General features: G+C 45.6%; 1 protein-coding gene across 1 annotated transcript; it reads left to right on the forward strand.

Annotated features, from left to right (window-relative positions):
- Positions 1-20,647: 20,647 nt before the first annotated feature.
- On the forward strand, positions 20,648-24,778 carry LOC137467314 (inositol 1,4,5-trisphosphate receptor-interacting protein-like 1). Its single transcript, XM_068178804.1, has 2 exons — positions 20,648-20,663; positions 22,649-24,778. The coding sequence occupies exons 1-2, from the start codon at positions 20,648-20,650 to the stop codon at positions 24,523-24,525; spliced, it is 1,893 nt and encodes a 630-aa protein (XP_068034905.1). The 3' UTR covers positions 24,526-24,778.
- The last annotated feature ends 2,876 nt before the right edge of the window (positions 24,779-27,654 follow it).

The following is a 27,654-nucleotide window of genomic DNA, read 5'->3' on the forward strand; positions in this document are numbered from 1 at the left end:
CCAGCACAAGACAAGAAAACAAACTCGGCTGGATTCGATTATCACCTTGCCTTTCTCATGGACAAGTCAAGCCATGGACAAGCCAGCAATACAAACACTGCAGCAAGTGTAGTGCCAATGAAATGTCAACATACAGAAGCTAAGTTAAAGAAGAATTCCCAATTCCCATTGGTTTTAGCACAAAACTTCTCTTACAAGGTAAACTTTTACTTCAGCACCTAACTGCACAGGGGTATCAACTAGAAAGTTGTGTATTGGAATTTACAAAGAAGTTCCTCAAAACCCAAGACCTTTGTCTGAATATTTCATTCAGCAGCACTGAGTTCAGCAGCAGACAAGAGCAAAGTTAGCTTAACTCTAAAAATTAGACCATTTTTTTTTATTATCAAGTGATAAAATTACTTTTTGTCCCACTTTGCTCCCATACCTCCTGTCTCTGCCAAGACTGAATTCCTTAAAAACTTTTTTATTAAATGTGTCTACTCTAAAATAATTTCCCCCAGGAATAATTACAAAAGAAAAAACTGCCATTTATATTTAATCAAATCTGAAAAAAACCTTTACTGTAACCAAAGGTAATTTAGCCATCCCACCCAGAACTTAGCATGCAATACCAGTGATAAATTTCAGGAAGTTGCCTGGGTTGGGTCCATCTTCTTTTTAACAAATAGAAGTTTGAGGAACTTGCTATTGTATTTCAAAACAGAGTTTCAACTGAAAAGCAGACTCAGCAATGTTTCCTTCACCCTCTTAAACTAATGAAGGCCCAATCTACAGGTCATTAGGAGACAAGAACTGTTCCAAAATGTCTGTGAGCTTTGAGAAAGCAGTAATTCTTTTTTTGTGCCATACTTTCAGACTAGCAAGGGGAAAAACATCTCCCCATCAGCACCAACAGTAAGGTTCATGGTCCTCAGTGAGTACTGGATTTCAAAGGGTGTTTCTTCCTCAGTCCAACTTCAGATACCTTGTGGAAAAACAACTGCATCTAATACTTGGCATAAGTATCGTGGCAAAAGAAATAACTGTCTTTAAAAATGCTGCTCTCTCCATAAGGTGGAGTAGTCAAGTGCCATAGAGAGGAGAGTCCCACATTGCAGCGGAGGATGGAAGGTGGTGGAGTTATGTAGAATTCAACATGGACACAGCCCAGCTCACAAGCCCATCCAAGTGGGGGATGGCAAAAGAAAGGGACATTAAGGCACAAGAACAAATATCACAAGATATCTTGGTGGTCTTTTAAATTGAAAATTTATTTTTTTACAAAAGGACATTGATCCATAGTTATGTTTTGGGGCTTTCCCTCTCCTTTTGTTTTCTTGGATTTTTTTTATCAAGCGCTACATTTTTCCTTTGGAAAGTTAGTGCTTTTCACACATACTAGAAGAACAAAACATAGTTAAAAATGGCTTTGTCAAACATCCATTCAGGGTCCCTTCATCACTGCACTTAGTTCCCTCCAGTTCCAATATTGAACAGGCCTGAGTGGCACTCCTGAAATGGGCACAAATATCTTTTTTGTACATTTCCCCACATAATCAGAGTCCAACGTGTAATGCATTCTCTGGGTTTACTGTTGTCAGTTCACTTATTTGCAGTTTTAGTGCTATTCAGCCCCTCATGCTGAGCTGCCTTTCCTTACTGTGAACTGCTCCTGGATTTGTATTGCACTGCTATTCGGTTTGCCTTTAAAGAAGAAGAAACTGTGGGAGGAGGGGAGTGTTATTCTGTTTTCAAACAGACAGGCCACTTGTATCTTTGGAAAATAAATGTGAAGACACTCAGAAGCATGACTGTTAGTTTCTTTTGAAATGGCAAAAGAGATTTTCTTTTTTAGCTTTGTTTTGCCAAAGTTCAGGAAGAGCATTCAGTGAAGTGGTGAATTCAAACAATTGTCTGGACTGTGAGCAGAATGAGAGAGTCAGGGAGGAAGGGACTGTTCCCAGTGCTGCTGGTAAGCTGGGTGCATCACTCACCCCACCCTGCATTGCTCTTGGTCTCAACTGCATAGAACTCCTCTGAGACACATTGTCTGGTCTGTGGATCTTCATCATCCAAAGGAATTGCTCCAGTTGTCTGCTCTGGCTCCCAGCAAGGAGTTCAGAGCCAACCCTTGAAGTACAGCACAAACTATCTTTCATCAATCCATAGAAATTCCATGGTTTCGATCCCTCCTATTATTTGAGATTTCACCTATTTTCCTCATTCTTCCAGACCTCTGCCCAAATATCCTCTTCCCTCTTCTGAATGCCTCCTGGACACGTCCCCTTGGCAATCCCTTTGTCTCCTGCACAGACCTGGGCCAGATATCCCTTCAGCTCCAAACTGTCTTCTTTGTGAGCAGTTGTGCCAGGGGAGATTGTCAATCGAGCAGAAATTTTCTGTGCAGTGGGAACACAACCATGACTCCCTCTTCAAGGACTACAGCAGCTCACCTGCAGCCAGCTGAGCTCCCATTTTTTGCAGGAGAAGTGCAGACATGGCAGCCAGGACCCACATGTCCCTTGTCACACTCAGTAGGTGGTACTTAAAGGCCAATTTTCTAAGCAGCTGTTTTGTTGGTAACATTTTGTGAAGTGGGCTGCGCTTTCCAGGTGAAAAATCCAACCATGCACAAAACCTGCTGGAACACCACATTTCATGCTTGGGATATGGGATTTGCAAGGCAGCTGAAATGGCAACCTTTGCTCTCAGCTACTCCACTGATTGAAGCTGTTAATGCTGCACATGCGTGAACAAATCCAAAACTAAGGCCAAACCTGCCAGAGCTGAGGCAGCTTCCCCCATCAGTAGAGGAAGAATTTGTAGCAGCTTAGAATCTACAATTCAAAGGTTTAGTTGGAACAAGCAAGGTTTTGATTTGGAAGAACTGGAACTGAAGAAGATATGGGCAGATTTTCAAGCCAAACCCCCAGATCCTAGCTCTTTAGGCTGGGGCTGGTTAGCACTCATATTAACCTTGCATGGCTGCCCAGACAGAGGCACAGGTGATGCAGTGTTTGCTACTCAGTGATGTTTCCCACAGCCATCTCCCTCCCAGCAGAGCTCTCCACAGTGTGAAGTCTCTGGCTTCTGGCCCTGATGGTCCAATACAATGCTTCCTTAAACTGCGTTTCCTTCTGCCCTCCTTGCAAGGACCATCTTTATGGGTGACCATATGATGGGCCACACTAATCGGGCACTCTCCAATCCAGCTTGCAGAGCCAAAGGGAGGCTCAGTTCTAAGACTGCAAATGGATTTAATAACCACTTGCAAAACAATCCTAATCAAATAGAATCCTGCCCCTTAAATGGTTTGAAGCATTTTTCATGTGCAGCTTCAATCCAGGAAACTAATGAAAACAACACAAACAAAAGGAGATTCAGCTTCTGAACAACAATACAAATATCTGCAGACAATTCAAACAATTCTTGCTGCTTTAATTCCCTGGAGATGTAACTGCATATATTACACAAAGCAAAGGTATTCAAAACCAGTGTTTCCAAGCAATGAAATTGCTGCCATAAACATCCCTGGATCCACTTTCTGAACTACCCTAAATAGCCCATCTCTGTCTTGGTTTGCTGTCAGGTTTCCACCGATTTGGTGAGCATTTTAACACTGCCTCACCTCTCCACTTTCCTTGGGATTTTACCCTGCATCACTCAGGATTGCCGAGGCTCACCAGCCAGGTCCATGTTCCCAGCACATCTTGATCATCCTGCCCACATGAGCTCCCAGTTCACTTCCCTTCACATCCTTCATGGCTTTACTCAGGTGTACCTTCCAAGTATCATCCCCTGTCCAGCACCTCCCACAATGGGCCCTTGTGCTAAGTTCTGGACATTTTTTCAATATAGATACCAATGCTTCTAGCATTTCTAAGTGCTCATTAGCCTGGTGCCCAGATATTAAGCAGTGTACTTTCAGCTCCATTAAATATAATAAAGCCAAATCCTTTCATAAGATACTTTTTGTGATTGACTGCTCTTCAAATATTTGAAGAAAATGACTAACTGGGAATTTTATATCAGAATAATTTGCAGGTAGAAAGATTCTTAAAATGAATTTTCTATAGATTCTTTTCAGATCCTCTTTCTTCTCTCCTTTCTGCATCTAAAAGGGATTTTGTACCAGTGGAGACTGGAGGGGGGGGAAAGAAAAATCAAACCAATACCTGCCTACTGAATCTGACAAGAGACATCCAAGCAGACTGATGAAAGCAGAATGCCCCAGTTTCTCCTTCTCAGCTGTACAACCTCCTTTACTTTTAAGCGTACTCATGGATCTCGGTGGAGATGGCCCTGACTGCCTCCATTTCTGGCAACTGGGTTGGAAAGCTCCTCCTGGCCTCACATTCATATCTGTAAATAAATTGGGAATGGGGCATGAAGCAGCTAAGTAAGCAGCAAGAGAGCTGTATTTCATTCCAGTTCTTTCTGAGTTTTTAAAACCCTTAGGAAAAAACAAAACACCAAACTTTGTAACATACTCCTAATTATTTTAATATTAATGAAAACAATGCCAGCCAGCTCTAATGACAACTAATCCCAAGCAGTTCCTATCTTGGTTTTGTTTAGAATATTGTAAATACTGCACCCACAAACCAACCAATTGCCAGGGACTGTGCTTGGTAACCACATTTCACATTAGCTTAGAGGGAGCTCTGAGAGTCAGAGACTCTAACAGCTAGAACATCAGAATACTGAAGTGTTGTTGTGCTATTTTCTATCATCTCCCACATGAGAAAACCTAATCTTCTCAGTAAAATGCTTTCCTGTTCTACCCTTTTGACCAATGTGATTTTCTAAATTAAAGTATTGACACTACATAGTCATAAGACAGTGTATTTGAACAGGAAAAAGCTGAGCAGGTACAAACTACCAGTCAGCAACTCACCCAGTAGGAGCATTATTATTAACCACATTATTCTTTCAAGGAATGAATCCCTCAGCCCTGTAAAGAATTTAAGCCAGACTTAAACAGCTTCATTCAATCAATGAGAACCCACAAATATTTACTTCTTTTCCTGACCCAACGTTTACTCTACGTATCCCAAAAGAATCTTAAAACTCCTTTTTCCCAGACCGGTAAACCCTTCTTTATCCAAGGAGTCCTTGCATCCCTATTCTCCGAAGTTCCAATTATTTGCAGAGTGAAGATCAGCAGAATTTAACTGGCTCACTGAGAGAATCAGTTTTTCAGCTGATGCATAGCAGCAGTTTAGCAGTGAGGATCAGCAATACAACACGCTGGCTTCAAAAAAAAAAAAAAAAAGATAAAAGGAAGAAAGGATAAAAAGCTTGGCCTATGAATTCAACTGGAAAAGGGAAAACAAATAAATATTGGAAACAAGTTGGGTCAAAGATGCTGATTTTGAGTGATCTCACACAAATTTAACAGAGGAGAAAAGGCAAGACTATACTGTTAGTAAACAGCTACTTTAGCTTTCAATTAACTGCCAATTCACTGCTCATCTTCTCTGCAGCTGCAGGCCCAAGAGCCTGACTTTATCTGCAGTGCAATCCCTGCACCCACAGATCCCTCCACCTGTGAGTGATGTTTCTCTGCATTTGCACCCTTCCTTCAGCCAGTTTATTCCCAGCTCCAGCCCAGCAGAACCCAAGGAAGCAGGAAGGTAGCTCAGAGGAGAGAGTTTCTATCTGTACTTCACCCAGAGTAACAGGCAGAAAGTGTGAACTCCTGAGCTGACCTTGTAGCAACCCCAGCAGGAGCACTGCCTAGGAGGTGCAGATGTGGTACTACATATATTCACACAGACTCACATTCAAACAGAGGTCACCAGCTGTGCTCCCCATTCCCTGAACCCCAAAATCAACCCTTTCTTCTGGACCCTTCTTTGTCATGAGCAATTCCCCACCTGCTCTCCTAGACTTGCAATGTGTTCACCAGTCTAATTGAAGTGGAGTGCCAAGGTGTACCTGCCTCATCTCTGGTCTGTTTGTGGGAGACCAAGAAGGCAGGGTGCACAAAAACTGGAACAGCTGAAAAACCCTAAAAAACTCTCCCCAGCTGGACAGCCTGCCAGCAGGAATGAATTACAACAAGGGGAGCTGCCACAGAGCTATCAACACAAGGGATTTGGGATCAGCTGACTGGTGTTGACAGGGTCTCCTTGGCCTTAAGCACTGAGGAAAATCCATAAACCACACTTTCCTTACATGTCCACATGCAAAAGAAACAATTCAAAAGAAGGAAAAAAAAACCCACACAAAAAAACCCAAACCAAACCAAACAAAAAACCTCATGAAGTCTTGGCCCAGGGGAAAGTTTCAAGCAGAGCTGGCAAGGAAGCACAAGATAAAGCCATTGGAAACCAAGCTCCATTACTTCTACCCCACACAGAACTACTTATTTAAAGCATCTCGTATTTGAAGATCTCAGCAATTTAATTAAGCCGATGGCCCTCAGAGGCAGGTAAGTGGCATGATGCTTATGTTACTGATGGCTTGCACTGAAGCACAGAGCAGTTAATGGAGTTCCCCCTGACCACACAGGAACCCATGAGTCCTGCCTTTCTGGTCTTTTTCTCCAACTAATAAAGGCACTCCACTTGGTTCACATTTGCAGGTCTTTACAGCAGTCCCACAACACAAGACCCAGGCAGCCCCTTCTGCACAGGAGGGCAGAACACTGCAATGACCCGGCAAGTCCTGACTTCTCCTGAACCTCTTCCCACTTAGCCCAATCTAAAGACTGCCACACCACTCAGCAGATCTGCTCAGCTGTACCTCTGCTCTGGTTCTGCACAAAGAACCACAGCCATGTCCAGGAGAGGCCTTACAGCTGGGGACAAGAGCAGCTGGCAATGCTGGGCAACAAGCAGCTCCCACCTGTGCCTGTGAAACCTCTGCCTGGCAGGGGGCTTCAGCCATCCTGGGCACAGGCTCTGGAAACCACCCTGCAGGGCCAGCCCTGTGCCCATGGGCAGCCACTTTGGCCTTGGATGCAGTCCCAGAACTCAGAGCAGATGGAATTCCTCCTGTAGATGCCCAGGACACTGGTAATAAAAGCTTGTCCATGTTTCCATCAGCTGTCCATAATAATTAAGATTTAATTTTTGCTTTAAGTAATTCCATCATATCAGGTCTATTTATTGCCAAATTGGGGGTTAGGTTGATTTTTTTTTCCCCAGCTTTTAACCTTGAGATTTTTCTTCAGGGCCAAAGCACTCAAAGCTGAGATTTACCCAAGGTCAGAGCATTGCTTCCCAGCTGGCTAGAGGTAGGCAGATAGCCCCTCTGAGACCAAAAATTAAAATATAAGAGCATGAAAAAATAAAACAGATCCTCGCATTCCTAACTTTCTATCTCCCATTGCTATAAAAGATGTTAAATGTTCATCACAATCTGCTTCTTCCAGCAGCTGGAGAGCTGGATTTTGGTAACTAAAGACATCAGAAATGTCTTGCATGGAATAATTTCAGTTCCCGTGAGAAATCAGAACCCTAGAATGACAAACTCCAGCCTTGAAATCTATCATTCATTAAAACAGTACCACTGTAACATCATTATGGCTAAATATGGTTTTAGCAAATAAAACAGCATGAGATACAAACAGCAGAAGGATTAAATCAAAGAAAAGAAAGAGTCTGTGTGCATGGAGTAAATATTTAAGTATGACAAATTATAAAGATTAAACAGAACAAAAAACATAGGTGGAGAAATATATTTTGATTCTATTAGGCTGCATAAATTTGTCACTGGAAACAGAATCATCTACAGCTGGACCAGGCAAACTATGGGATGTCTGACAGCAGAAAACAGGCTCTTGTTGAGCAATTTCCATATTTGTGGTCTGTGGGGCCACACAGCCTCTACAGCCCACAGAGAAATTAACTGCTGGGCTCCCACCCTGCACACAGAGCTGGAGCTAGAGAGATGTCCACTCACCCAAAGATAAAGTACGTCAGCTTCATTATCTGGTCCTGTGACAGTCTGCAGGACTCTTCTGATGCTAATGATGCAACTGCAGTATGCCAGTGTTTAAAAAAAGCCCAAAACACATTAAACCCATGCTCAGCTTTGTATGGGTATTTATTTTAATTAAAGCACTACTAACAATTAATTACAAAGTAATAAACCCACAGCTGGATAAGCACTAGTTAACACACCCATGCCACTTTAACTTTACTGAAGTGAAATTTGTTCAGTCTGATACAGCAGTTCAATTAAACTTAAGGAATGCTGATTTTTCTGCAGCTATTCCTCATCTAACTCAGTTTTCCAGAAGTTAAGTGGAAGACTGCTTTGTAACTTCTCAGAGACTGTAAAATTCTAACTGATAAAAGGAAGGAAGCACACAGTGTGTCACTTCCAAGCAATGTCAGTAACTGGTGGATGCAAAGGAGAATTTCTGATGATGCTGAAGGAAACACAAACCACATTGTGCAGCTGCTGTTTCGAACTCTGAGACATCTCCTGGATTATCAAATGTGTTCTAAAAGGCATCCTGTTCAAGGGGAGGAAAAGGGGTAAAGAGAAAACTCCCTAGACTGGAACTTACTCTGAGCATAACAGCCCTGGGTAAAATGTTTTAAGGGGTGCTTTTTGGTTTTTATTAAACCATGCAAGGTTCAAACAGTGGCAAGCTAAGTGCTCAGAGAACATAATCATCTTCATCAGGATGCCTGAAGGCAAACTCATCTTCCAACGTGTGAAACACAGGCAAGTGCAGGAACTATTCTCTGCTTATGTTCTGCTTCTTGCAACAACAGGCAAAATTCTCATCAGGGGCAGGGGTCTGCCTGGCTGGGGAACAGCTCTCTGAGGAGGCACACGGGTCCTGGCAGGCATGGAGCAGGAACATGAGCCCAACCAGTGATCAAGGGAAGGGATTATTCCTTCTCCTCAGCACTTGTTAGACATCACCTACAGTTTTCTGCACTCCCAGTGCAGAGAGCCTTGAATAAAGTGAAGCTTGCTCAGGGCAGCAGTGTCTGGACAGTGGGGAACACCTCTGCAGAAAGCCAACACCAGCAGGCTCTGGTCAGCCTCAAGAGGAGATGGCTTTGAGGGGCTCCAGCGTTGCCAGCCAGAGCCCATCAAGAAGAGGCAGGCTTGTCACAGTGGGCAATGAGAGAGCAGGTGCAAGCTGAAACACAAGGGTCTCAGCATGGATGCAATTGAAAACATTTCCCCTGGGAAAGTCAGGCAGTGGGACAGGCTGCCCAGAGGGGTCACACAGATTCCAGCTGAAGAAGTTTTCAAGATCCAAGAGGGAATAGCTCAAAGAGCTCTTATCCACCTGACTGGAACTCAAACTATCCCTGCTTTGAGTAGGAGATTGTACTAGAGATGCCCTGAGGTCTCTCCCATTCAGGGTGTTCACATTCAAATGTGTGAGCACAAACACAAAACCCCAGGGGTTTCTCTCAGGACTGGAAATGCAGACTGGTGGTTTAACTCATGGACTTTTGGGATGCAGTTTTATTTGCCTGAACATGTGGCATGCATGCATTTGATTCCACACAGCAGGAGGGGAAGCTATTCCATTGATGCTTTTTCCCATAGCAGTGTAGCTGGTACTATGGCAAGTACCCCATGTGTACTGGAGGGCAGGAGTAAGCATTGGAGTAATAAATAACCAAAGTCACATTTTCTCCTTCTAACTTAACTGCTCATAAGTTAACACAGTTCTTCATTTGAGTCTTTTCTCTGCCACAACCAAGCAGCCTGTGGCAAGTCCATCAAGGTCACACTGATGACCTAACACAGGAGGATGGAAAACTGTACTGTATTCCTAGCCTCTTACTCCTCCTCCACTGCAAGTGTCTGATTTCCATTTCTCAGACTTTCGCTGAATGTTGCGAGAGGAAATAAATAAATAAACAAAACACAAAAAGCCATCAGAAGCTTTGTGCAATTCATGTTGATTGTGAAGAACTGACCTCCCTCCAAGAGCTCAGCTGCTCCACAGCTGGGAGCCTGTGCTCCTCCCTGCCTATTTCATTTTGATAGACCAAGACTCCCTGGAGTGTTACTAACAGATTCATCCACTATGTGGGTTATTCCAACAGCCACCAATAAATCTTATTATCTCTCCTCAACAGGTCTTGGATAGCATGAGTGATTGATGCACTAAAACTTGGTAGAAACATGGAGATAAACACCTGCCATTCCTTTCTGTCCTTGTCTTTACAGCACCAGCAGTTTAGAAGTGACAACCCATTGCTTCCCTTTTAGCACTGCTGTTCTAAAACTGCCTAGCCAACAACACAGGCTATGCAGTAATCATCTTTCCTTCCAGGGGGAAATAATGACTTCCCAGAGCTCATCTCCCACCACAGCTCCTCTTCTTAAAGGAAGTACATGGATAGTGGTCTTAAAATTGGGGATGGTAGATGTCTAGCAGCAGCATCGATAGCAGTGGTACCCAGCTTCTGGTTCCTGGAGACTGGTATGCAGAAGAAGGGTGTACATGAAGCTGTCATGCCTTCCTTGGGAGGAAAGAAAAGACTCACCCAATCAGAGTATTCTATGCTCTGCATTTTTACCTACTGATCAGCAGGGCATGCAGAAACCTGACTCAGAGACTCCGACAGAAACCTACTCATCCCATGGACAGCTGCTGCCTCAAAGAACTGGCACTGCAAATAGACACCAGTGGAACAAATTGAAAAAGGCTGCCCGTCAGGATTAGCAAACTAGGAACCCAACCAGGTGCCCCAATTCCATCCTCAGTTTCCATTCAAGATGGATCAGTTCCCCAGCGTACAGGCATCTGAAATCCACCACCACTTCATCTGCTAGAATACAAAATATCTACCCGGTAGATAAAAGACCTGAAGGGTGTAATTCAGATTGTTTTCAATCCAAATGCTCCTGTAGATTTTCTTCAACAGCTTCTTAGACCCTGTCCAACCCAGGGCACGGGCAGGACAGAACATCCCTTTCTACTCTCTCAACACTGCAACCCACAGCTCATGCTCAGGAAAAGCTGCAAGTGTACACATAAACACAATCCTTCAATGTCCTTTCTCATCTGACCTTCTTTGGTCCATGAAAAAGACACCCATATATTAAAGGGAATTCAAAGCACAAGAGAACACATAGTGAGCTGTAAACTCTAGTTTAAGAGACAGGTTATCATTCTGATAACTCCTTTGTTATTGGTAAAAAGAGTTGGTCAGAAAACCTATGGCTTTCTTTGGCAAGAAAACACATCAGAAAAAAATAATCTTCTCTGAAAACAGTCTGTGATATTTCTGGATTGAACTTTGATTTGATTTCTAGACTGAGGTTTCCTTTGACATTGTTTGTAAAAATAGTGTTTCTTTACATTTCATTTCCAAACAGCATTTAAAGCATAGGTGGAGAGCAGAAGAAAAGGGAATAGGGATGACTACTTTTGCACTTTCTGTCTCATGTATTTACAGTAGAAAAGCTACTAGGGGCCAAAATTAAAAATGAATGACAGAGTTGGGATGATGCTGGCTTTTGATTGGAACCAGGAATTAAACACTTTTTCCTTCATTTAATTTGGCTAAAACATACAATGCTGTCAAAGCAAACACGTTTTTGCAGGAGATGTTATCTTCACTTCCAAAGAACATTAGCATTTGAAATATTTTTTACCGAAGAAAAAAATAATTCCATCTTCTTTAAAACCCTAGAAATAATTAAAACAACAAATCATCAGTTCTGCGTGGTTTAAAGGAAAGCAGATGTTCACTATGCCACATTAGTTTATCACATTGGAAAGTGAAACATGAAGCAAATAGGAATTTATTGTACAAGTATTATCACCACAAATTTGTGTCCTCTTTTACCTTGGTAGTAAGTTAATCTCCTCAACTTGGAATATTTAAGGAGCACACTGGAGGGCATGGAAGTAGATTCACTTCAGAATGGCAGGTGATGGTGTTGCATCATGGTGAAATTAATCTCTAATCTTCCTACCATTTTAGGGCCACAAAACCAGGAGGTATTTGTTGTAAGCTAGAGCAACCACCAGAAAAATGCCCCAGGACTGGGAGGGAACATCAGCTCCTTCCTCCACCACAGCTGCCATCAGTGACTGTTGCTGAGAAGCCAGCACAAGGCAGTGCTACCCAGCCTATCCCTCAGCATCATCTGTAATAAAACAAAACCAGGCAACACAGAAACTCCACAACCACTTATCTCAAAAACACCACACACAACATTCTCATCCTGAAGTGTTTATTTCTATTTGAATGTCCTTCAGTTTTGCTCAGCTCCTGCCACAAACTCTGGAGCAGCAGGGAGAAAGCACTGAACCTGTCAACCCCGATGTGCTGTGCCACACTCACACCTATGAGAGCCACGGGGTGCTCAGCTTGCTGCCAACCTCAGCAGAAACTAACAGGGCATCTGAGCTGGGTTTAAGGAACTGGTGGCCTAGGGGGCATTTCAGCAAGCTCCACTGGGTTTGCTTTGGCATCTGAAATAAGAGTTTGCCAGGTGCATCCTCTCCCAGAGTAGTAATCGTCCATAGCATTAGCAGAGTTAAACACTTCACTATTCCAGCCCAGCACAGATTTTAGTCTATTAGCTGAAAATGAGATGCCTCCATCCATGCTGTAAGAGCACACACACTCCCCTGCCTACATATATATATAAAGCCCTTTCATTTTATGATCAGTACAATAGCTCCGTGATAGAGAAGGCTATAATATTTTATTATGTTAAACTTGTTCACCTGGGAATCTATACAAATCACTGTAATTTTGCCTCACTAATGTTTGTTATCAATCTTCTCAATAAAATGAGAGCAAAATATTGTAGAAGTCTCTCTCAGTGAATTTACTATTTTTATTTTCTTTTTTTAAATTATTTCTTTTTCACCCTTCTCTCCCCCTCTTGCCTGGGCTTCTGTCCAAAGTCACAATGAGTTGAGAATGGGACGTTCAGAAAGTATTTTATAATTCTTTAATCACCTAACTTTGGCATACTCTAGTCATTTGGGCTGGAGCTTTTTGAGATAAGCAGATCCCATGTAGCTACAGAATCAGGTCAGCAAGGCAATTAATCATCTCTGCATTTACACTCTCAGCAAAACAATACAAAAACAAAAGAGAGGATAGAGGAGATGGGAGGAGGAACACCGTAACCCAGCTCTGATGGGCAAATAATTGTCTTGGCTTTGCTTCTGCAGCCACAGCAGGAAGGTGCACAGCTCCCATTTATTAATCACTTTTGCAGAACCAGCCTCCAGGAACACACAACAGAACGTGGGAGGCTCAGTGTCCACTGGCATCTCAGCAGCAGGCTGCAGCAATTTCCTGTGCTTAGCTCTTCTTGCACTAATAGGGGCCTAGTATCCTAAAACAAGGAGCTGGATCCCTCAGCTTGTAAATACTATGGAGTGCCTAAGGCTTGATAACTACAATGTTGTGCTTGTGTTGAACTCCGTGGGAGCAGGACCAGTACAGTCGAGCATTTGCTGTTTTATCCACAGCCTGGCTGTGTTCCCACCACCTGCTGCCCCACACATGCCTCTCTGCTTTCCCCTAGACAGGAAACGATCAGTGGCTTTCAAATGCTTCATAATAGTGCCCCTCTAACTATCCTATTGATCTGTAAGCTCAGAGAAGCACATACCAACAGCTTCCACAATAGCATGAGCAGGCTGCCCAAACTGGCTTGTAAATGGTCTTCAAATTGAATCCCAACAATAGAAATACCATTCTCCCCCTTTCCACTCCAGCACCCTTGGGAAAGAGATCTTGCTACATCCAGGAGTAAACTGGGGCACAGAAGGGGTAAGGGCATGGAAATTTGAGAATCAAGGAGAATTTTCCTGCTTGCCCACTCAGATGAGCAACACCCTAGAGGCAGAATAAACTCAACAGCACAAAGCTCATGGTGAGACACATATCTATCTAGGTAGTTCTAAACAGGGTCTGAGCAAGCCACAGGGTGATTATCCCCCTCAATTTGTGGGTACTTTAGCATGCTCAATGCTTCTGGAGTATATAGCCTAGAACAGACATTGAAAGGGAAGGATCATAGGATATGAAGTTTGGGAGTCAGTTCTCACGATGCCTATCTCACAACAGGTTTCCTCAGCCAAACACTTTCAGGTAAGAACTTCCCTCAGACATTATCCATTTCCTGTACCTACAACACACATTCCTTGACAAGAACCCAAAAATTACCCTTGAAAAGCCTCCCAGAGGCCAAATACTCATGAGTTAACTCCTGATTACAGGGCTACTTGCTGTGACATCCAGTGGCCTGGATATCCACACATATCACACACATAGATGTGCAAACTCATAGATTTGAGGACTGGGGGAAAACTCAGAAACCATTTTCCACCACTCCAGGCAGCCATTCAGAAAGTTCAGTGAACACCACCAGACTCCTTCCCTGCATTCCTCTCTTCCAGCCTCACAGGCCATGAAAACCAGCTCTCACCAGTGCCTTCACTGCCCTGGTACAGCCAATAATAAGTTCAATCAGTTAAGAATTACTTACATTGAACCAGGATCAATAAAGCTATAGTGTGGCAAAGGCAGTTCAGGCAGGTTTTGCAGGGGCATAACTAGGAGTGATGGGCTGAAATGAAGCAGAAGGAAAATGCTGGCTGAATAGCAAGAGAAATTTGCTTTGCTAATGGGTCAATCAATTAGACCAAGCACACAGCTCTCAATGGAAGCATGCAGGGAAACCTGTCACTAGGATCACTTAAAACTGGAGTGAAGGAGCTCCGGAGGTTGCCACTGCATAAGAAATCCTGCAGTATGCATTTCACCAGCACTGCAATTCCGTGTAGCCAATGGCATCAAGGCTGAAACTGCCCAGCTTACACCACCTCCCGAGGCAGGAACAACCTTTGCACAGCTCTCTTTACCCTTCTCTTGTGTTTAATCCTCCCATACTCCCAGAATGGCATTCATTGTCATTGAATTTTGGGATCTTAATTATCTGAAATCTAGCTATCTTATCAGCTAGCACTGATAGAGCGAGCTCGTGAAATAGGAAGTTTTGATTGAAAGTACTGAGGTCTCTCCAACAGCTATCCAGAGAGTCAGAAATAATAATTATCCAATTCTTTGAAAGCTAAACTTTTACTGAGTTACCTGCTAGACCACAGCTTCTTAAAAACATCAAAATGATTAGCTGCAATCATGTGAATGTAACAAAAAAGACCTTTGCTTGTTTACCAAGCAGAACAGAGGATACAAAACAATAGGACTTTTGTTTCTACTGTGCAAATACCACGGAGTGAAAATTAAAAGAGTGTGCTCTGAGAACAGCAAATGGATAAACAAGATCTTAATAAAATTGCACTGAGTATTGAGGAAACATTTTTCAATGGACACATCAGACACTTGAAGTCCTCTCCAACAAATATGGTAGGGCAAACAATTTAGAACCAGCAGTATGGCAGCTCTTGGTCTATCAGTGCAGGGCTACATGTTTCCCACAGTAGCACACATCAGACCTTTTTGACTTAAAGAGACCATTACCTGCTCTGTTCTTGTCGTGGCATTCCTTATCAACAGTCGGATTTGAGCCTTGGCCTGCCAGCATGGTGCTCCCATCAAGACATCAGTTGTTACTGAAGGAGGAGCCAGGGACAACCAAAGCTACAGGAACAGCACAAAACTTCAACAGGCAAGAGCACTAGAGAAACAGAGAGAGGTCCATAAGGCAGCACAGGAAGTGAAAGTTAGGAGCTCAACAGGGTCTAGATGGACAAGTGACCTGAAACATGGGACAGAGGACACTGCTCTGGTCAGGAGTCACAGCCATCAAATCATGTTTGTCCTGAAACTACTCCAGGTCATGAATACTCTCCAGCTTGGAGATGTGCCTTGAAGTCAGTCTTCTGCTAATAACAGTGCTTCCTCTGCTTTTTCTTCAAGTGATATGAATCTTCCTCATCCTATCAAGATCAAGAAGGTCAAATATCCCATTCTTCACCCAAACTTCTCAGACATGCTAGCCCAGATTGACTCTAGGCTCTAGACAGGCCTATCTTGCCACAGCCAAGGTACCATTTTGACATCTGAATCTTTGCTTGCCCTCTTTTAAATGGCTCACTGCATTTCTTTAAGGCACATTTTGAAACAAGGCACAATCTCCCAAGCACAGACTCCAGGCTGCTGTAAGTTAAAAGACAAGCAGCTTGTCTAGGCACATTCTCACTGCAGATTCAGACCTGTGAAGAAACCAGTATCTCTATTTCTCCCATAGATGGTGCTAATAATTTCTCTCTCACATATTCATAAATAAAAAGGTGAGTTTCTTTTGTGGCAATGCTGCAGTGAGAGCTGTGAAATGGGGCAGAGAAAGCAAACTGCAGAGTCCCAGAAGGACCCCTAGGGATTCCCATAATAAAGATGAGAAATGAGAATCCTGGCTCACCCCAGCAGTGCTTTCTCATCTCTTTCCTGTAAGTGTTAAGTTCCTGAAACCTTTCCCGAGTCTTTGCAGCACCCTTTTCCTCGTGTGAGCAAGGATGAAAAGTGCGAAGCTGGTAAAGGCTTTTGAGGAAAAGTGAACTGGGTTATCAAGGCAAAACAGTGGGAACAGCAGCTTCCATCTCCTGTCACTCCTCTGGAATGAATACAACACCGTTGTTCTAGCAACAACAGTTGCTTAGCATTATGGTTATCAATCAACAGCATGTTTTCACAAAGGACGGCTGGGGTTAAAACCATTTTCCAAATTTCCTTGTTTGTTTTTCCCCCAAATGCATAAACAAAGATCTGCTTAAATATGCCTCAAAGTGTTAGAAATCTACATCAGGGCTTGAGAACTGGGTAATTAAGAAAGAAATTAACTTCTGTAATTCACACAAAAAAAATAAAAAGCAAGAAAACAGAATTTGCGAGTAGAATAAAATTACTGAGAATAATTAAAATTATTATTATATTAAATTATTGAGAATAATTGCAATGTTAACAATTTCAGTTGTTTCAAGAGCTCTTAGGAAAATTATTACCTTGGCTGCATACAACCATCTTATTTTTGTTTTTAGCACACCAGAGCTTTTGCATTTGTCCTACAACTTCTCATCCTAGGCTAGACCATTACCCTACATTCTCTGCACAGTTGGTCACAATCTACATTCCCAAGTGCCTGTCCTAAAACCATAACATTCCTGCTGTATTTTCTCACTTCTGGCTTTGTCAGCCAAAAAGGCTACTCACATGTCCCAGATCCCAAGCAGCGCTGCTTTCAAGCAGACGAGAGGAATGAAAGACAGGGTCAAGTAATTTTTAAGCACTGTGTAGTTTACTTGGCTGCACTGGTTTATGCCTTAGGACTAGAAAGTAATGGGAGACTCAGGCAGTCAGACACGGATATGGTTTTAACAGCAGAGGTGCCATGGTCTGAAATTTAATGCTTTCTTCCAGGAAAGTGAGAGCAGGAATCAGGCAGAAAACATCCCTGTGGAACACAAAGCAAATGAAAACTGTGTCCAGCCAAGCACGTTCCCTGCAGAGGAAGCAGCACTCACAGACAGCGCCCAAGCAATCTGGCCAGAGAGCCTCTCTGCAGAAAACAGACAGCAAGGGAGCAAGAGATGAGACTAAAGTCACCCTCTGCCTGGCATCTCAGAAGGAGCAGTCTGGAGATTCACAGAGAGCAGATCTTCACTGCCCCACATGAATGTGCTGAGCACAAACATACTGAGGGGTGAAAAGGAAGACCAGCAGACCCAGACGGGGTGTGTGCCTTGGTACATGTGGTACCCCTCGTAACACAGGAATTTGTATTTGCACAGCTCAATCAGTGAGCCCCAGGAGATCTTCCCCATCTAACTTTGCATCTTAAGAGGGTATTTTAGTGCACCACAACCTCTGCAGAACCCAAGAACTGATGGATTCCACGAGGAGCAAGGAAAGCATTTTCACGCTCACGCTACGATTCAAGGAACTGAGTTGACATGAGGCACAGGGATTCTCTGCTAAGCACAGGAACTCTGCAGGAGAGGAGGGAGTTGAGATTTCCTGAGCCTCAGCTTAGAACCACAAGCACATGAACTATCCTGCCTCACTTCTGCCTACAGTACAGCTTCCCCAATAAAAAATACATACATCCCTGAGTACGAAATCAGATGCAAATCCCTTGCTCTACAGAACTCTGAAATTAGCATGAGGGAAGAGAAGAATACTCTCGAGCTGCAAGTGAATAGAAATCAAGCTAATGTACAGCATCTGTTGCTGATTCTCTCATGCTTGAGTTTAAGCTCTGAAATATTAACCACAGTCAGTATGGAAGGCTCTCTTTTGACAGTGTGTCTTATGGTTCATTTACCAAGAGAATATGGGTGCAATTTTAGCCAGTGTTAATCTGCTCTTATCAGTGAAAGGAAACTAATCACACTTTACCAGCTCTTTGGCACTCTGAGAGGAAACTAACAGAGACAGAACAATTTAAATAACCAGGCTTCTTTGGTGAACCTGGGATTCTGTAGCTCTTCATTCATCTAGGTCGAAAGAAATTTTCTCACTTCACCCAGACAAGCACAATTCCTACGAGGCCAAGTACAGTGCTGACCCTGATCTGTCTCAAATTGGGTGCCTACAAGACTTGTAATTTTTTTTCCTTTGGGGAAGGTCAGTTCCCCGAAGCCAGTCAAATCTGTGATATCTGGGAAGAATAAAGGCAGCAGTAACAACCTACTGTACACTCAGTATCATCCACACACAGTGCCCAGAGTCACAGTCACAGCTTTATAAATCCTTTCACACACACTGAGTTCACTCAAACTTCTCTCTAAGCTCTTAAATTGCTCCTCCAGCCCTGCTTAAGAAAGGGACAAAATTCCAACTGTTGTATGCCCCCAAGCCAGAAAAGGTTTCCTGGGGAAAGAGGAGAAAGACAGGAGAGCCATGAGGAGGCAAAGTTCTCACACAAGTTCCCGCCCCTTCATAGCAGCGTTCTAGCTCATACTGGCTTCAGAGACCAAGCAGATCCCTCTAGATCCTGTCTGTCCTCTGTAGCTTCTTTCTGCATTCAGAAAGTATTTTTCAGTTCTGCTGCTAAACTTTAATCACTCACTCTCTAGGTTTAAGTTCTCTATAGATTGTTTCTATTGACAGCAAATCCTAGAATTATTATTTTTATTAGTATTATTATTATTTCCCAGTAGTGCACACATGACAATAGCTCTCTAGATGCAGCAGATAGATATGAGGAAATGAAGGGAACCATAACTGCCTCATGTCTTTCATTTAAGACACACCGACTTTTAGTCCTTTTGTTCAGAAAAAAATTCAACAAGAATTTAGGAGATGTGTGTCGGGGCTGAAATAATTTAGGTGCATAGCAGGAGAGGGAAACCTGCTATGACTTCAAAGTACAATCAACACAATGATGGGACTTCATGGAATAGGAAAACTAAGCCTGAATTTAATACAAATGGCTCCATTGCTAGCAAAGGTTCTGTACAACTCTAAAGATAAATCAATTGCTTTGTTCATTGGGGAGAAGGTAGATTAAGATCATTTCATGTTTTATAATTAGCAAAAAACTCTCACCCTGGCTACAATTTATCTTCTGTGTGAGGGAACAGGAGTGGTGTCAAAAGCAGGTTGCAGGTAGCTGTGGCTGTGTGGACAGACCCACGTTCTGCTTAAAGACACACCTAGGCAAACACTGCTCAGGGGCAGTGGATACCATCAACTGGAAAATTCTTGTCAAAACTTCTACATTGTTCCCCTCATGTTCACCCTTTACATAATGGATGGGAATGCTGGAACATTTTGTTTCTGATGAGGCTGAGCTGAGAATAAGCACTTCTCCCACATACCTTAAAATACTGGTTTTCTATTCCAAAGTGAATAGTTCCAATTAATTTAGAAAGTTAGGGGGATGCTGAAGTGGATTAAAAGGCAGGACAAGTTCCAAGCCCCGCCTTGAACAAGACAGCAACCAACCTGAGGAGAATCACAAGGAAAGCCTGGTATCTCAGCAGGAATGCAGCAGAAGATACCATCCCACGCAACTGCCATGCCTTAACCCTGCTACAGTGACAGCTCCACCACCTTCACCTTCTGGGAAGGCACTGTGGCATTTCCTTACACAAAGGCTGGCGGTATCCTTTGTCCTGTGGCACCAGCAGCAGCAGTGCTGGTGCAGCAGGTGGGCAGGGGGCAGTGGGGATGCTCTCCCATCATTCACCAACACCAGTGGCCATCCTCTCTGCCTGCACTGCACACACACCAGGGACTAGATCTCACTCAGAACCAGAGTGACTCAAGCACACCCTCAGTGAAACTGCCAAAAGGATCCAAAAGGATCTGAGGGCAGATTTCCTTTCACATCCCATGGCAAATCACGCAGGAAATCCAAAAAACCCTTTTGACCTCAAGGCACACATTTGAAAATGTTTCAAGTAGAACTATGAACTGCAGTGCAAGTTCTACTCTCAAGAAGGAACTATGCACTAGGAAGACAGAAGGTCTCCTGCCAAATTACTGGCTAGAAAGAAGGTATTTGTGGGTTAATGTGGGTGTTGGCAGATCTTCACAAGAAGAAAGCCAAGCTGTGTTTCACTTTCACAAGTTAAAGAAGTTGGAATGAATGGGGGAAAGGAGGGGCAGAAACATTAAAAAAAATCAATTGCAATGGGAGAAATTACCTCTGAAAGAAGCCAAGAGTCAGTCACTGCTAAGTGCTGTTGTAATTCTTGGTCATCCCAGAGACTCCCAGCCCCCTTGAGATGGTAAGTGCAGGATGTGAGGTGCTAGAGGTGCTAGAGGATATGAGGTGCCTCTTTATGCCTCTTATAACACATCAGCCCATTTAAAATCACCCCTTTGCCAGCAGCTGCCAACACCAGATTAAAAAAAAAAAAACCCAAAACCAACAAAGAAGCAATGCTGTTGTGCCGTTGTGCAAGATTCTGCAGGGAAGACATGCAAAAGCTTCAGCTGGAAAAAAAAAATCTGAAGATTTAAGTGAAACATCCCACACTAACCCAATTTAAAGAGCAGTTTTAGCAATCCCAACATTATTCTGCTACACACCAATGGGCGAGCGTGATCAGCCTGACGTCAGTGTCTGTCTAGCAGTGGCCATCTGTGGTCACGATGCAGGTACTCAAGTCACATCCTGTTTCCCTTTCCTCCCTCCCCATTTCTGCAGTTCCATTTAGAGATGAGTTCCCCAAAGAAAGGTTGAGGAGTGTAATCTCTCCTGTACTCACAGTCCTTTGGAGATAAATACACAAAGAGATGGCAGAAACAGACAGAAGTTCCTTTCTCAGTCAAAGAGATTGGCTAACACTGTTTAAGGGAGACAATTCTGAAGATGGTGGGAGTGACAGAGGTACATCTTTGCACAAATTTGAAAACACAGACATTCTACTTTCTGAACAAAATCCTGGCCATACCAGAATTTTGCACGGTGTTGAACCACAGAGTTTGAGAGCTAAGAGGTTATTGAAGGCATCAACATTTTGTAATTAAATTATTTGGCCTTTTTAGGACGGTATTAACTCTTCCTGTGCATCATCCAAGCAACCTGGATTTCTTCCAGAAAGAAAGAAATCTCACTAAATCTGTAACAGAGCATTAGCTTACATGACATCCTACCCCAAAGTAGTAAGTATAAATACTACTAATAAAAAATGTCCCCCACCAGTATTAAATAAAAGCCTGCACTTGTACACTGAGAACATCCCTGGGTCATGTCACCCAGATTTGAATTTGACAAGGGTTGTGTGTGAGGGTGCTTGTGCCTGCTCTGTCAAGGGAAGCTCTGGTGTTCCCAGGTTCCCGAGGGATGGATCTGCACTTGGTGTCTGTTGGGGCTCGGGGTGCCCAGGGCCACGATGAGTTCCCTGACCGGGCTGGGGACGGCGGGCGGGGCTGGCCTGTGCCGCGCTCTGGGTTCTGGGACATCGCAGGCGCCGTGTCACAATGGGGGCAGCTAGAAAAGGCCCCAGCGGGTGCCGCTGCCCCAGTAGAGCCTGGGCAAGCGGTGAGTGCACAGCAGTGAGGAGACGGGGCTGGGGGCTGGAGGAGGGCTGGGGGAGAAGCGCCGGTACCTGGGGCTGCCCCCGCATCCAGGGCCCAGCCCCGGCGGGAGCGCCTCGCTGAGGGCGCGCTGCTTGCTGGGGCAGCGGTGCGGGCCTTGCCAGCTGCCGGGGGCCCTCTCCTTCCTGCCGCCACATCCCTGCTGCTCCTGCCCCTCATTGTCCGTCTCCATTCCGGCCCCACTGAACCCCTTCTGTGTGTCCTCCTGCAGACCATGGCTTTACTGTCACTGCTCTTCGTGCTCGTGCAAAGCCTGATCCAGTACCCCCAGCCGGCTGGGGATGGGCTGGATGAGGCCACGCACCAGCGAATGAAGGAGCGTCAGGAGCTGCTGGCCCGTGAGATGGCTCAGCTGCTGCAGGAGCTGGAGCGGGGGCCCCTGGAGCAGCAGGACGAGGGCTGGGGAGCCGTGCTCTTTGGTGCCCTGCAGCAGTGGCCGTTCTGGGTTCTTGCTGGCGTCCTGCTCTTCTTGGGCCTGTGGTTTAGCTGCAGGAGAAGGAGCTGTGACACCAGCAGCAGCAGCAAGGACCAGAGCTCCTGCAAGACCTTGGGAGATGAGAAAGGAACAGAACAGAAAGAAAACAGCACTGATCCAGAGGAAGGTGGAGAAAACACTGACGTGACTGTGGAGGCAGATGACAGCAGCACTGAAAATGACAGAGGAGGCAGTCCTGTGGCTGTAGATGAAGGAGACAGTGATGATGCCATTGAAGGCAATGATGATGTGAAGGTGAAGGAAGACAGCGATGTTCACAGAGACAATGGACATGATTTAAAGAAAGATGAGGGACGGAGTGATGGGGATGTGCCAGGAGACAGTCGTGGTGACGAAAATGAAGAAGAACCTGGCCATGTTGTTGGAAATAAAGAAGACCTAGATGAAGCAAATGAAGGAGAACACAAGGATGTGCGGGTGGAGCAAGACAAGGACACTGGAAAGGAAGAAGAAGGAGATGGAAATGAAGAAAAAAACAATAGTGTGACTATAAAGGTGGGCGACAACAATGACATAAATGAAGGTGAAGACAACATAGATGGACAGGAAAAATACATGGATGTGAAGGTGCAGGAAAGCAGTGATGCCAGTGAACAGAGAAGCAGAGATGTGACTGAGCAGGAAGATAGCAGTAAATGCGGGAATGAAAGTGCCCTTAATGGTTTTGCTGGACCTGAGAAAGAAAATAAGGATGTTACAGAAGAAGATGGCAATGATAGAAACAAGGTTGAAGAACAGGGTGATGTGAACGTGGAGGGAAACAAGAACAAGGATAGAAAAGAAGACAAACAAGGTAACGTGGCTGCCAGTGAAAAAGTTGGCAGTGATGGTGGCAAGGAAGAGAGCGGCAATGGTGGACCCGAAGACAGAGAAGACACTCAGGATGCTGGGAATGAGCAAGGCATCCTTTTAGTGGATGGCATACAGTGGCCTGTGGAGGACCTGGAGAGAGGTTGCTCAGTGGTAGCTGAGCTGATGGAGAGCTTCACGCGTGTCTTTGTGGACAGCGTGAGCAATAGCTTCTACCCGGTGCCTCAAGAAGCCATCGGGGTGGGCAGTGCCTTTGAGGGCTGGAGTCCCCGTGGGTGGGATGGTGTGTACCACGTGCTGGTCCCACTGAATCCCCCGCCAGGGCACGTCTTCCACCTAGAGCTGAACAGTGCAGGGCAGATGGCAACAAGGACCTTCAGCGTCCGTGTGGAGCTTGCGTGCTTGTGCGAGAGGGAGCGGCTGGGCAAGAAGCTGTTGTGCTTCCTGCACCACTCGCAGGAGGAGCTGTGGCGGGAGCAGAAGCGCAGCCTCCTAGAGACACTCTGCACCGGCTCCTACCTGGATGTGGAGAAAACCTCCCGCTGGTTCTACCAGTTGGTGAGATGCTCGTGGCTGCACGTGCCTCAGTCATACTCATGGCACTTGGTGTTTCAGCCCTGCAGCCGGTCCTGCCAATTCCAGCTGAGCAAAGGCAAGAAGAGCCTGACGGTGGAGATGCTCTTTGGGGTGCGCCAAGGGGACTCTGACATCTTTGTGGTCAGCCATCCCACAGAGGCCCAGAAAGGCAACTCCAGCATCTTTGTGAGCAGTCAGCCCACCGAGGCAGACATAATCACAAGCACAGCGTGGCCTGAGACATATGCTGTGGCAGAGGCAAAATTCTTGCAGCACATCGCCAGGCAGATGCCGTGCCAGAGCTTGCACCTGAAATGCCTGCAGGTCTTCACCTGCATCCTGAGGGGCACAGGTTTTTCCAGCTCTACCTGGAAGACTGTGGTCATGCACGTGCTGACCACCGTACCGCTGTCCCGGTGGCACAGGAGGGAATTTGCACAGCGGCTGTGGGACGTCATGGCGTACCTGCGCCGCTGCCTGCACTTGAAACACCTGGAGCATTTTGTGCTAGGCAACGGGAGGCTTCCTGCAGAGATCAGCTTGCCGCCAGCAATGCGAAGGCTTCAGCCACTCAACCTCTTTGAGCACCTGGCCCGAGATCCTGCTGCCCACCTAGAGGCGCTGAAAGCTTATGGTCGGCTGCGATTTCGCCTCCGGACGCTGCTCTCCAGCCACTGAGAGGAGTTCCCTGCACAGAGCTGTGCTGGGGGCGTCACACCCGATGGCAGCCACGTGAACGCTGCGTAATTGTTGCATTTGTCACTGGCAATCCTGAAGCTGCTTTCCTGCTCCTGCGGAAGGAAGATGCTGCAGCACATGGATTCATTGTGCAGACACATCTCTGAGTGGCCTTGCCCTTCACCTTCCAGTTACGACGGTGCTGTTGCCAAAGTCTATGAGGCAGAAACTGGCTCCACCTGCACATCCTCACAGAAGAACAGTGAAGTTGATGGAGGTTGCTTGAAATATCTCGAAGACAGCAACCTAGTCTGTTAGGGACTTAATGTATTCATTTAATGAGCTGTAGCTTTAATTAGACTAGTTTCTTAGCATTCCTTCCAGATGCCCTTTAGTCTTGTCAGTGTATAACTATTCTGCAAAGTTACCCTTAGTGTAGAGAAATACCCTACTGTAGTTGCTTGTCTGCTTTTAAATAATACTTGAATATCTATGTTTGAGAAATTAATAAAAGAAAATAAGTTTCTCAAATTGCCTGAAATGTGTCATTCTTTGCATTTAACCCTCTGTATTTAAAGAATGTCCTTCCTATACCCCTATCTGAAATAAAAACTTTTTGCAAACAGAGATGTTGGATATATGAAGTGTGCTGTCTCTCAAGCATTTCCATAGAAACGCTTGAAGCTTGAAGTGAAAATGCCCTGAAGTGCCTGAAATTTTGCAGCAGAGTACTCCTGAATTTTTAGGAATATTTGGAAAAGTTTTCTTCACACAGTCACTTTTATACGCTCCTGGGGAACAATTCAGTCCGAAGAGTTGAAGTCAGAGAAGTCCCTAACTGCAAAACATGTGGTTCAATACATCTTTTTTGTTTTTCTCTTTTTTCTATTCCTGGTTATCTGTGTCCTTTCGGAGAGGCCCTGCTGGTCTATTAATATAACCTTTTCCACCAGGCCTATATAATATTGTCTAGCAGTGAGAGCTACTTTCCATGCACAGCTTTATCCATGGTGAGTTGCAGCTAAACAAAACATGATTTACTTCTTGCCATACATAGTAGAGATTCATGGTAGTTTGGAAGCATTTATTCTCTTTGCCTTTGTACCAACACATCAAAGAACAAACAGTGACATTGCAGGGTGACATATCAGAGTCTTCTGTGAAATCACAGAGCAGCTGTCTGACATCACAGGGTGACATCTCAGAGTTGTCTCTGTGACCTCACAGGGGCAGTGTGACATCACAGGAGGTTGTATGACATCACAGGGGCTGTGTGACATCACAGGAGGTTGTATGACATCGCAGGGGCTGTGTGACATCACAGGGGCCGTGTGAGGTCACTGGGGAGGTGACTCTGCCCCAGCCCCCCCCCCAGTTCCCCCAGAGAAGTCCAACGCTGCTCGTGCACAGCGGGGTCCCCTGTCCCCCCGGGTCCCCCCGCCCCCGGCGCCGCAGCCTCCCCCAGAGGATGTTCCACGAGATCGAGCCCAGAGCCTGACACAGGGCCATGGGGGGCGGGACAGGGGACAGGGACCCCCCGGCAGCGTCCCCGTGTCTCCCAGGGCCAGAGCCTGGCCCAGGGCTCCTTCACCCTGTTACCAACGAGGGCTTGAGAGCGCTGAAAAAATCCCCGGCAAGGGAGCAGCAAAAACCCGATTTAATATTGAGTAACAGCACCACAAAGTTCCTTGGCAAGAGTCACTCTGCTCCTGACTGGACACTTCAGGCACACCAAGGAAACAAAGCAACAACAAAACCAAACAGAATCCAGGCAATCAAACCAGAAATGAACCAAGAACTGTCCCTGTGTGAGTGTAAGACACAAGGAAATGAGGGCAAGGATAAAAGAAATACAGGCCCAAGAGCTTACAGAGCTCAAACTTAACAGGACTTAACTTCTACCTTAACCTTAACTTCCACCTTCAACTTCACAATTTAGCAAAAGAACAGCACTTTACAGTATTTAACCGAACTTATAACCTATGACTTTGCATTTTAACTGAGAAATAACATTTAACAATATTCAACCTGACTTATATTTTAAATGTAAAAACTCAGCAAAGAACAACTCTTAGCACAATTTAACTTAGCTTAGACCTTGTGATTTAACCCTACTGACAGGCCTGACTGGCTCAGCTATCCAAGGCACTCAGACCCCTCAGAGAGCAGCATTTCTGCCACATTTCCTGAGCACAGGCACTCCTGTGTGCACACAGACACAAAGAGTCAGTGCAAGGCACCTGTGAGAAATTCCCCTGAGGGCAGGGAAATGCTCCCTGCCCATGCTTTGGCATCTCCCCAGCGGGGGAAGGGTTGAGCCTGGAGGAGTGGGGGGATCGGCCCAGGCTCCCTCGTTGTTGGGGATCCCCGAGTGCAGCAAACGGGAGAGTTCCCGGCTCGGAGAGGCCCCACTCCGAGGGAGTCGCTGGCCCAGGAGAGCTCCAAGGGGCTCCTTTTGGAGCGCTGTCTGTAGGGCCCCAAGAGAGGGGCTTCAGTGCCAGCAATGTTTCATCCTGGCCGCACTTGGCATCCACAGCTTTCTTTGGCAGGGTGAGAACAGGGCTGTTGTGCCACCGAGGGAACAAAAACACTTCCCGGGACTGCTCCTAAAGCAGCCAGGAGCTGGCAGGGCAGCAGCAGTGCCTGGAGCAGACAGTGTTTGTGATGAGCTCCAAGGAGCTGAGCCCAGGGGCTGTTGGCCAAGGCCGAGGCCCAGCGAGCATTTCTCAGCTGGCAGGGCGGCCGGAGAAGGTGGAGGCGGGGGAATAATTCACGCCCTCAGTGTGCTCCCAGTCGCTCCCAGTATTTCCATGTCCGTGCCCCAAGTGCTGCTCCCAGCCCTGATCCGTGGGGATGGGAATGTCCCGCTCCCTTGCCGGGGCAGGGTCACACCTGAGCCAGGTGTGCAGGGCAGGCCCTTGCCCTGACCCCCAGCACTGTCCCAGCTGCAGGATCTGCTTCCCACCGGCCTCTTCCTCCTGCGGCCCCGAGCCCAGCTTGGTGCTGAACAAAGGGACTGGGCCGGGGCCATTCCCCGGCGGGGGCTGCACACCCCCCTGCCCCCTCCCCAAATTCCCTCTGGGGGAGCAGGAGCTGGGGCTGGAGCCCTGTGGGGAGGGACAAGGGGGT

This window comes from Anomalospiza imberbis, unplaced genomic scaffold, assembly GCF_031753505.1.
Source record: "Anomalospiza imberbis isolate Cuckoo-Finch-1a 21T00152 unplaced genomic scaffold, ASM3175350v1 scaffold_59, whole genome shotgun sequence".
NCBI lineage: Eukaryota > Metazoa > Chordata > Aves > Passeriformes > Viduidae > Anomalospiza > Anomalospiza imberbis.